This window comes from Carassius auratus, chromosome 31 (genome assembly GCF_003368295.1).
Source record: "Carassius auratus strain Wakin chromosome 31, ASM336829v1, whole genome shotgun sequence".
In the NCBI taxonomy this organism is placed as follows: Eukaryota; Metazoa; Chordata; class Actinopteri; order Cypriniformes; family Cyprinidae; genus Carassius; species Carassius auratus.
In genome coordinates, this window is record NC_039273.1 from 18,284,903 (window position 1) to 18,297,372 (window position 12,470).

Consider the following 12,470-nt stretch of genomic DNA (forward strand, 5'->3'; position numbering starts at 1 on the left):
AACAGCAGAGCAAGTAAATTAGGCCTGGACACTTTAAGAGACAATCCAATCCATTTTAATGATACACATCCAATTTCTTTCCAACTCTTTACTTTCACTTAAGACATAACCACAGACTTTTCAAACACACTTTCCAAAACAGGTATTTTTATATATTTAGTATGTAGGCCTATTTGTCGGTAAAAGCAAGAAGACTTTGAGACGCGTCTCTGCGTGCGCCCTGAACACCGCGTGCTGAATTAAGCTCTTTCGCATCCTTTTCTGTTTGTTTAAACTGCAATTTGTATTTGTTCGCTCAGGTGCAGGAGGACGAGAACGTCCTGAAGGAGAGCTCGGTTCAGTGTTGCTGTCTGTGAGACATAGCTCTCTCGTGCGCACCGAACAAAGCGCGCGAGTAACCAGCTACTCAGTTCAGCTTTCCTGCATCACGGGGCTGAAGCCAACTTGATGTGTTGAATGCTCAGAGTACGTTATAAAACGTATTTTTAAAATACACATTTCTGTTTTAATAAATGCTCATAGTAAATCATAGCATATTGCATAAAACATAAGGTAGGTACAAAAATAATGAGTGATACATTTGCAACCTCATAAAAATTTATGTCGCAATGTAATTTCAACAGGTCGCATATGCGACCATTTTGGTCGCAGTGTAGTTTCCTGTGAAGAACTGTTAATAATAAAGATTGAAATTATTGGATCAGTTGTGCTCCTATTTTGTGGACTACTTGATGCGGCCCAGCCTGACCCAGACTCTACCTCCAGCGGCCCCCCGGTAAATTGAGTTTGAGACCCCTGGTTTAAAGCGACCACAATCGCAAACAGTACAGTCGAGATCTCATGACAGACACAGACAGGCTGAATGATGCTTTCATTTAGATCGCTAAACTACAGCTTGTTTGTTTTTCAGATCATCTGCGGTGGCGCTTTATTCAACTCATGAATAATCAAAACAATTATAATACTTTATAATACTTGCGTATATGTAGTTATAAGTTTAAGAGTATGATTATTTATAACACAATGAACACCATATTAAATTACTTCTTTTACAGTATAATGGACTGTATGATATCTTGACATTGTTTAAGATCTGTACATTATCTTACTACAGCTTGTAAGTGGTTAGATGTTGAGTGCTATTTGAGTGTTTCTGTGGCGCGAATGTTAATTAATTGATGTGAGCTTAATACTCCTACTGGAAAAAATTCAATGTTTTATATGGTTACATTTTATTTTGATGGTCTTAATCGACTAAAAGCAAATTTGGCACTACATGCCAACAAACTCTCATTAGAGTATTAATATGCTTAAGAATAGTTTAATCTAATATGGTAGAATAAGTTGACATACTTGCATTGGCACTTACAGTATGTCAGTTTATCTGTTGGTTGACATCAAAATAAAGTGTTAGCATATATTTACAGTAGCACAAATACTAATACTCTAACGGTCAACTAATATGACCGTTAGTTGACATGTAGTTCCAGAGTTTATCATCAACAGCTGTCTAATAGTGTTTTATTTGATTAGTGTTTTAAAATTATTGTTTCGATACCGATACCTAGTCAAGAACTGCGATTTCGATACTTTTCCTGAAAAGGGAAAATACACTCAAATATCATTGCAATTAATATAAAAATTAATTAGAGCAATGACAATGTAAAGAAAGAATACATTTAGCCGCATTATTTCAGTTATCATAAGAAACATAAGAGTAATACATTTATCTTGATTCTGAACTTTGAATAAAAATATGAACAGCGATTATATTAACCCCTTACTAGTAACCCCCCTTTTTTGGCATGGAGACCGAAATTACATACCCAAAATAAAAAGGTTTCTGCTCATGATTCTTTCTGACTAGATACATAATCAACCTTTGTTCACAAAGCTGACACTTTAAAGTTTACTGTTCAGGAATCAGAATCACTCAGACTGTTATGATAATAGAGATATATAAGCTCAAACATAAAAACTAAAATAAAAATATTAAAAACATATGTTTTAAATGTATTTTACAAAATGTTGATGTAGGAAATGAGTTTGGAAACACAGTGTAGCTAAGGCCACAAGTCTTCCAAGACTTCATAAAAAATTTCATAATCGAATCTGTAAAACTGTGAATTTTATGAAATATTTTCTAAGGCCATGTCATGTGTGTTTTTAGAGAAGGCTAATCAGATTGATTTATGGCCCTTGTCATCTCTGTAAGATCTCACATGTAAACATTCCTGTGCTCTTTGTGTATGTTTCACTGTTGAAAACTGCCCGAATCATGATTGTATTGTACTCACCAAACGGTTCTTTCACACCTCCGCCAAGTATGACACATTATCCGCATTATTCTTTTATCATTATTCTTTTGTTTTTATTCCACCTTTATTAGCCTTGATTGTGGTTTTTCAGGCTTTACAAAGCAACAAAGCAGCGATCTCACTTCAGTCTCTCTTTGCATTTAGCCCTTATTTATCAAAAGTCTTACTATAAAAATACAACAAAACATTTTCTTACGACCTTACGTGAATTATTGAGACAAAAATGCATTATGAAGAAGAAAAGCACCTGCTATTAGTAGCATTGGTGCTAACGTTAGCATCAAGCTACATCTGACAATTTATGAAATTATTAGTACACTTTTACTCAAAACTCACTTTAAACCCCGATCGAGTGTTTATATTATACTGTTGTAAAAATATGTTATTTGTAGCCTTTTTCATCGCTGCACAAGTTAGCATTTCCGATGTACATTTTCGATTTTTTTTATAAAAATGCCCCAGATCTCAAGAAATTCTCATACCAAGCTTTACTATCGTAATCGCGGGTTTATTATTCGGATATTTTGTGTGTACAGAGGTGTTTCAGTGTTGTTTTGGCCAGATAACTACCAGGAAGTGTGCAGGAAGCATGTGACACGATGGGGCGGTGTCCAGATATGAAACTCTAAGATTGACGTTTGAAAGACCCAATCAGAGTCTGAGTCACACACCGCACGAGCTGTGACTACTGCACGCACACACAGATCGCTGGGAGAGGCTGTTTATCATCTGATCGCGTAAATCAGTGGAAAATGAATAGAAATGACGATTCTGTCTGAAGAAATATGAAGTAAACATCAGTAAATTATATCCATATATCTCCGCAGATATGCATCTTTGGTCTAAAAATCCTTATTGACGCTGTTCAGTGAGTCTTTGTGAACACAAATAAACCGCTGCAGACTTGACTGAATATGAGTGAGTTGTGAATTTCTATTCAAAATGTGGCATAATACGGATTTATTATTTTGCACTCCTGACATAAATCACTAAATATCTTTCACTGCAACAATGTTTTATCAAAATATTGGTCAAATATCGAAGCTTGAGTCTTTAAACTTTCAATTGATGCACAGTTTATCCAGATGAAGTAAGACAGTGATGTTTAATGTGCTGTGAAAGTGAAACAATAATAAACTGGGGCCGTCAGCGATGTTTGCACGTAAAGGGGTTAAACAATGTTTCTGAACTCAGAAGACTAAATTTCAAAATATAAATAATATCAATTTAAGCAATGGCATTCGAGTTGGAAAAAAAAAGCAAATAAAATTTAGCAGCAATATGGTAACTTATTCTGTCAGCTGTGCAACCTTTTCTTTCAGAGGAGAAAACTCAGCCGGTGAGCTTTATTGAGCATCATCTTTTTCTACCAGTCGTGGACCGGCAGCCACAGTGTCACTTGTGCTTGCACATGCAGCCTAGTGATGCGCGGGTCTGGTTTTTTTCCAACCCGTGGGTCCCGCTTTTATGAAATTATTAGGCCCGCCCCAGCCCACCAAAAAAGTACAATTTCCTTACCCATCCCAACCCGCGCATCATGGAAGATACGTTGCTACTTAGACCTTTGTATTGTAATCTTATCAAAGAACCTAATAAAATATGAAAATATATATTCAAAATATTTAATATAGGCTATATGAAATTGCACTAGTGATGGTTCGTCCGTGAACGAATCTTTAAGGTGAATGAATCATTCTCGTTCAGGTAATCCACTGACTCATATTTCTCATTCACTGAAGTTCCTCCCTCCACAGCAGCGCACAAGCTGGGCGCTATTAGCAGCACATGCGCAGCTCGTGAACAGCTCTGTGAACGGTTTCATCCTGTCAAAGAGTTACTCAAGATGTGACGGAGCATTTGATTTGTTGAATGTAGTGAACCCATACGCCCTTCACTTAAAGAGATCGAGAGATCTTCTCATTCGTGAACGAGTTTAATGAACGGATACATCTCGTTTATAAATTAATGTATACAGTTTCAGTGAGCCCAGCATGTAAATCAAGATCAGCAATTAGCAGATACAAAGCACAGTTATAGGTGCTCTGCAGATACGCTCATTTTCATATTTAGCACACAGAACATAACTTTAATCCCTTATTAATGTGAATATTATATATTAACTGTCTGACCAAATAATTAAAATGTTAATTATGCAAGAAAACCTTGTGCTTTGTTCATCTGAACAACTTATTTAAACGATTAAATGCAATTATGCACACATTTTTAGTAAAGCCAAATCAGTTTAGTAAAGCCACTAATGCAGCCTTCTCGCTATAGTGCTTTGTTGCTGCTTGCATGAGGAGAAAAAACAAAGACGTCCATAGGGAGGCACTGGAAGCGGGCATTGCACAGACCACCATGAAATACGTCTCTTACAAATCTGGGACGCAGTCATTCTTTGAAGTATCGATACTAATAAATTTAGGTATCGTAACGTTTTTTAATTTCTGAGAATCGCGATACTTTTGAAGTATCGGTGCACCGTGCAACACTACTGTCTAAAGGGTACCATCATAATAAACTGACATTACAATAAAAAAAGTTCAAAGCAAATGTGTCATATAACATATTCATCTGATCAGTTATGTGATCTTAATTTATTATTATTATTATTATTACTACTACTACTTATAAGTGGTCTTTGACTACTTTAAGTAGCATCAGAAAAATGGCAAGATATGACACTTATAATACATTATAACTATGAGAAATATAATCCATTGTAGAAGGTGATGCAACATGTTCATTGTGTTATAAATAATCATACTCTTAAAAGCTATAACCACAAATAAGTAAATATTATAATATATTAAAACTTAAAACAATGTTTTTATGAATATTAATGAGATTATACAACATATTATAAGTTTTATTATAATGCATTATGCATTCATTATAAAGCTTTAAGAATACCCTTATAATCTATTATAAATACATAGTGTTACCAAATTTATCTATGTAACAGTAAAGCTCTGAGTCAGGGATTTGAACTCTTGATGTCTGGCAACCGCACTCATGAAAGCTCGCATAGTACAGGGGTGTAGAGCAGTCCGCAGTAACATGTTCCATTTTTGGATGTTCAGCATGTTCTTGTGGGAAAGTTTGCTTGAATTTGAAATATTTTGCATTCACAGTATTTTCAGATGTTACATCGTCGTCAAAATTATTGCGATATTATCGCTAATATTCAATATATTGCCCAGATCTACTCTACACTGCTCAAAACTTGGGTTTGAATCCTTTATATCTGAAAAGGTGTCCGAAGTGCCAGACTGTCCTTGCAAAGTTGGAATTGCCCCACTTTATAGAAACCCATATCTGCATTGTCGGCTACTCTCACAGGAAACAGTCCTTGTCCTCATCTGAATATTTGGGTTGAACTGTTCTGGAACAGTGTTGTAAATACAACTTAACCACTGATTTCTAGCTGTGCCCCTTTTTGAAAGGCCAAACAAAGTAGCTTCGCTTTCACAAAAAAACACACAGCATCTATACAACGTGGCACTGGCAGCAACAGCGAGAATAAAAGTTACGCATTTTTTTCCTTTGCATGAACATTTGGGCAGCTTTATGGAAATCTTCCCACATCGTGACATAGAGATGTGGGGGCGTGTTAGAATGAGCCTTTTTAGGTTGAAATGGTTGACTGATAACTTTTATAAAGAATATCTCTTTGGATATGAGACTTTAGTCTTTGCAACTTTAAAGATCTTCTTTATGCTCTAAGAGCTTGTAACACTCCAAAGAGAAAGGAAAAACTGAAATCGCATCATATGAGCCCTTTAAGAACCTGATGCACAGATCCAATATATAACAGTTTATGATAAAACATGCAGAGATGGGTATTTTGAGATAATTTTGAGTGTGTGTCGATTCCACCACAAGTATGAGGACTCAATCCTGTGTTCTAATTGAATTATTTTAAGCCTCTTCTTGCGCTTAAATGGATTAAAACACTTGAGTATTTTAACTTGCAAGATTTGAACAACGTGAAGAAAAATGTGCAATTGATCAACTTTTATCAGGTTCCCCCCTACAAACAAGTGAACAGTGCAAATCAAGGAATGATTTTTATATGCAGCCCCAGCTGTTACAGGCAATGTATGAACAGCCTCTTAACCCATTACTCAACTGACTTGTATTATACTTATAATTTCAATATGGAAATGATAAAATACATACAAACATTGCCTGGAATCCTGTGAGCTTTTTTAACAGATTTTAATGTACTGCTCTCGAAGCGCTTTTAGGTTCCCAGATTGGATAACTGTCTATCTTTGTACCAAACATTTTTGATATCTGAATAATTAGATGTAAATTTTTAATTAATTGACAGTTTTCATTATAAATAATCAAAATATAAACTGTACCTGCAAAGATTCTCCTGTGTGATGGTTGATGGTGGTGGGAAGACACTGTCTGACCCCTTTGGAGAGTAACTTTTCGTAATCCACGTCACTTTTAGCTCCACTACCTGAACCTGTAATAAAAAAAATTCATGCAAGAGACATGTACAAAAAGAAACTTAAAATATTAAAACATGTTAAGACATTTAGCAAAAGCTTAGTTTGGTTAAGTTATATGCTCTAGTCACAACATACTCCCAATTACAATTAAACTCTTGTTTAATTTGGAGAGTCAAATTGTCATCTTACCTCCTCCACAACAACTCTGAACTTGCTTTTCTTACTGAGAACTGGCTTCACACCATACAGCCATTGCACATTAGCAAAAACCTTTGACGGCCCGATCAAAACCTGACCGGGATAGAACCCATAGGCATCATCAAAGAACAAACCCTGGAGTAAAAGGCAAAGAAACATTTCAAACCGAGACATACTCAACAACTACATAATCAGTGCCCAAAATCTAATATGACGTTATACACAATTTTATATCAAACCATTAATAGTACTACGTAGTTTAGAGCTGCAACTTATGATTATTTTGATAAATGATTAATTTGCCTACTATTTGATTAATCAGATAAAATGCAAATATTATTAAATATGAAAGTTAAAAAATATTATAATAATAATAAGCGATCCATTATTTAAAATGTTTTGTCACATCTTGCCTAGTTTCGCATAGCCAGACCTTCAGCCTGATGGCAGAAAGTCTGGGAGCCTTGTCCACTTTAAATGGTAAGAACCACCCCAAGAGGCCATATGACTGAACTATAGAGCAACCAATCACATTTCGTTTTGTGCTGAGTCATGTTTAGAGGCATAGAAATGTCCCCACAAATGCAGACCAGTGTGTAAAGCTGTTGGACGTATTTGAAAGATTCTATCTATCTTGAAACTTTAAATATTTCAAATACTTTTGAAAATCCAGTGTTTAGTAGATCCTGATAAGCATTCATTGTCAAGGTTTCTTCTAACATGAGGGGGTTTGGCGTCACATCATATTTGTTGCCAGGTGGAATGTTAAATAACTTGACACGCACATCTCCCGGAAATCCTGTATATTCAAACAATCTGATGACAATTAAAAAATTCCCAAAATGTTTCTAATTTTGTGTTTGCCTATGCATCAGATGTTCAGCAAATGGTCCGTGGGCCTCACGTCTGAGGCTGAGAATACATTGTGGCTAATATTGTCCTACTAACAATGTTCAATTTAAAGGCTATGAAAACTATAATATATAGTAAATATATAGTAAATGTGTCGATGTAGGCTATACTGTACATAATGTGCAACAACAAAAAGGTGAGGCTAAATATAAACATTACACAAAAAAATCCTGCTTTGCTTACCACTTTAAAAACAAAACTTTATAAAACAAAAACAGAACTAACAATAACAATAATCTGGCAGTGGTCAGAACATGGGCACTTATTCAGAGAATCTGTGAACTTTATGAAAACTCACTAGCATTCAGGACTATCCTATATTGCAAATGAAAATAATCAAATGACTTTCTAACAGGTAAGGATACAACTGTTAAATGTAATTTATGCCAATATGCTCAGCCAAAATGAACATCATATAAGAGCAAACAAGATCCAGTAACTAATAATACAAACAAGAACACAAGCATTGAGCACTTACCACATCACTGATGTGAGGGTAAATATCGTAGAGTTTTGCGCCATCTTCCTCACTCATAGAGCATCTACAGTGAAAAAACAAACTGCACTGTATTGTTGTAACACAACACTTCAACACAGATCATACATATCCTATTCAATCAATCCTATCAAATTATGTTGCATATACTTTCTCTTCTACTCAGGTGCACTTGAACAAGATATTACGTTTATTATGTTTCCATACATTTACAGTTTTGTTCAAAATAATAGCAGTACAATGTGACTAACCAGAATAATCAAGGTTTTTAGTATATTTTTTATTGCTACGTGGCAAACAAGTTACCAGTAGGTTCAGTAGATTGTCAGAAAACAAACAAGACCCAGCATTCATGATATGCACGCTCTTAAGGCTGTGCAATTGGGCAATTAGTTGAAAGGGGTGTGTTCAAAAAAATAGCAGTGTCTACCTTTGACTGTTCAAACTCAAAACTATTTTGTACAAACATTTTTTTTTTCTGGGATTTAGCAATCCTGTGAATCACTAAACTAATAATTAGTTGTATGACCACAGTTTTTTAAAACTGCTTGACATCTGTGTGGCATGGAGTCAACCAACTTGTGGCACCTCTCAGCTGTTATTCCACTCCATGATTCTTTAACAACATTCCACAATTCATTCACATTTCTTGGTTTTGCTTCAGAAACAGCATTTTTGATATCACCCCACAAGTTCTCAATTGGATTAAGGTCTGGAGATTGGGCTGGCCACTCCATAACATTAATTTTGTTGGTTTGGAACCAAGACTTTGCCCGTTTACTAGTGTGTTTTGGGTCATTGTCTTGTTGAAACAACCATTTCAAGGGCATGTCCTCTTCAGCATAGGGCAACATGACCTCTTCAAGTATTTTAACATATGCAAACTGATCCATGATCCCTGGTATGCGATAAATAGGCCCAACACCATAGTAGGAGAAACATGCCCATATCATGATGCTTGCACCTCCATGCTTCACTGTCTTCACTGTGTACTGTGGCTTGAATTCAGAGTTTGGGGGTCGTCTCACAAACTGCCTGTGGCCCTTGGACCCAAAAAGAACAATTTTACTGTCATCAGTCCACAAAATGTTCCTCCATTTCTCTTTAGGCCAGTTGATGTGTTCTTTGGCAAATTGTAACCTCTTCTGCACATGCCTTTTTTTTAACAGAGGGACTTTGCGGGGGATTCTTGAAAATAGATTAGCTTCACACAGACGTCTTCTAACTGTCACAGTACTTACAGGTAACTCCAGACTGTCTTTGATCATCCTGGAGGTGATCATTGGCTGAGCCTTTGCCATTCTGGTTATTCTTCTATCCATTTTGATGGTTGTCTTCCGTTTTCTTCCACGTCTCTCTGGTTTTGCTCTCCATTTTAAGGCATTGGAGATCATTTTAGCTGAACAGCCTATCCTTTTTTGCACCTCTTTATAGGTTTTCCCCTCTCTAATCAACTTTTTAATCAAAGTACGCTGTTCTTCTGAACAATGTCTTGAACGACCCATTTTCCTCAGCTTTCAAATGCATGTTCAACAAGTGTTGGCTTCATCCTTAAATAGGGGCCACCTGATTCACACCTGTTTCTTCACAAAATTGATGACCTCAGTGATTGAATGCCACACTGCTATTTTTTTGAACACACCCCTTTCAACTAATTCAACTAATTGCCCAATTGCACAGCCTTAAGAGCGTGCATATCATGAATGCTGGGTCTCATTTGTTTTCTGAGAATCTACTGAACCTACTGGTAACTTGTTTGCCACGTAGCAATAAAAAAATATACGAAAAACCTTGATTATTCTGGTTAGTCACATTGTACTGCTATTATTTTGAACAATACTGTACATACTGCATGACCAACAATGACATGAAGAAAAAAGTGTGAAAGTATTACCGTGCACCATTGGAAAGCTTCACAATGATTTGGATGCTGAGATCGTACACCTTTCCAAGCCAGAAGTCATATACAATGTAGTCACCATACATAAAAGACTGCAGATATATACAAAACACAAATAGATAGTTAACTGTTAGTCCCCAATTTTAAGAAACTTTTATCTAGAATGAAATAGAGTCACCCTGGAATAAATTAGGTTAAATTAATTTTCCAATGGCTTAATGGTGATGGAGCAACCTGGTCCATGATCCTAATATGATGTCCAATAACTTTAGAGAAAATAAAGTAATACAAAATCACAGATTAAAAAAACAAAAAAAAAAAACAATTCAAACTGGGGATGAGGTGCTTTACTGCATGGCCATCTAGGCTTGAGTCTGTTTTTTTTTTTGATGACAGCAAATAATTTTTATAGCAACTCAAACAAGTTGTGGTTATGAAGGTAGCATCTGATCGTTGTATGAAAACTTGATACCAAGAGCCAGCTTACATGTGAAATTATCCAACTGTTTTCCTTACGGGTTGTTTGGCCACTTGATGACATAGGCTCTCAATCTCAAATGCAGAAATGTAATTCATGCATTTATGACCTCAAGGCTAGATTATTGCAATGCATTTCTGGGTGGTTGGGTTGCAGGCTTAATAAACTAACTCTAGTTGGTCTAAAAGGCAGCATTTAGAGTTCTTATTAGAACCAGGAAATCTGATCTGGTTCTGTCAGCAATGCATCCAGATTTAACGTCATATGTGTAACAGAAATGAGTCGAACCAGAGTTATTTTTTTTAATAACTATGGCATAGCTTAACGATTCATAATTGTGTTTGATATGTGTGTGACCGAATCTGCTTGCTTGATATTGTCCTGACAATAATTTATTTGTCACATGTATCATATTCGTGTTAAAGGAATCATGTCCAAAATTATACCCTGCAAGAGCAGGAAAATTTGGACCACATGCTTGGTAAGATAAACAAATGATTTATGATACCCCCGAGCCAAGACAATATCTGATTGGTCAAGACAACATTTGAGGTGTGGCCAACAGGCCACTTTAAATACTTTGGACACCATGAAATCTTGCTTTTAGTTCTAGCCTTGCTTGTGCTATTAGTCATGCCTTCTCTTAGCTTTTAGCTTGTAGCTTTGCTACCTAGCTTTAGCTTTTAGCTTCTAGCCATGCTGTTTAGTCATCACTGAACTTCTTTGAGAGCGGTTGCAGCGTGCTTCAGCCTGCACGCCTGCTGCTACTTAGCCACGATGAGAAGGAACACAACCTAGTCTCGTCAAACTTTATTTCTTTTCTTTTCCGTTTGAGAGTTTCGTGTTCTGAGTTAAGTTTTGTAACGTCGAGTCTCCGACGCCTGACCTCGGGTGCCCGTTCAACTTCAACCAGCGCACACGACTCTGCACCTTCAGCCAACGCCAACGCACGGGCTTCCCAAGACGTCACTTCAGCCACTACTGAACTTCCAGCCAATCAGCGACACCGGGATACCCCTTTCAACGGGAGTCCCTTTCACAGGAAACGAAGGCAATGTATCCCCAGATATTTGTTGTGCTGGTGTATCTAATATAATTTTAACCCCATTGAGGAACTCAATGCGAGGGCTTATTACGTGATTGATGGTTGTTCATGTCTATGCAATTTAACGTATTGCTGTAAACTTGGGATTCCATATTTTCATTCTCTTAAACTCATCTTTTCCTAACTTTCGATCTTCCTGCAACTTGTGTGAATGTGTAAGTATGTGCGTTTATGTGTTAGATTCTTGTTACTGTTCTAATTGATAGTGTTTAACTATAGTTTGGATATTAGAATCCAGCGCAGATTTGATGTTAAACGTCTCGTTCACTGAATCGCAGGGCGTCTAAGTGACCAGCCGTGAAACAGTGATTCTGTTCAAATTCCCTTTAAAATCTTAAATGATTCCCTTTGAGCTAAATTGACCTGTTTCCCTTACATATGTTTTGCTGATTACTTGAATGGCTCCTGAATAGCCCCTCAGTACTTGAGTGAGCTCCTAACAACATTACAGTCATTTATATCCAGGCAGCATTAATTGGGGCAACACGTCCCATAATGACCAATGTACTTGTTACATCGTAAGAAAAATGGCACCAATGCTTATATTAGGCTATCTAACTCTTATCATGAGGTTACCATAGTCAGCCATTTCCAGCA

General features: G+C 36.4%; 1 protein-coding gene across 1 annotated transcript in view; it reads right to left on the minus strand.

Annotated features, from left to right (window-relative positions):
• Positions 1-12,470, minus strand: part of ube2o (ubiquitin-conjugating enzyme E2O) — a 69,639-nt gene that overhangs the window by 25,053 nt on the left and 32,116 nt on the right. Inside the window, exons 4-7 of the mRNA XM_026213973.1 lie at positions 10,285-10,382; positions 8,373-8,436; positions 6,974-7,117; positions 6,689-6,798 (exon numbers count right to left, since the gene is read on the minus strand). Coding sequence (XP_026069758.1) covers positions 6,689-6,798; positions 6,974-7,117; positions 8,373-8,436; positions 10,285-10,382 — 416 coding nt within the window. The remainder of the gene's footprint in view (positions 1-6,688; positions 6,799-6,973; positions 7,118-8,372; positions 8,437-10,284; positions 10,383-12,470) is intronic.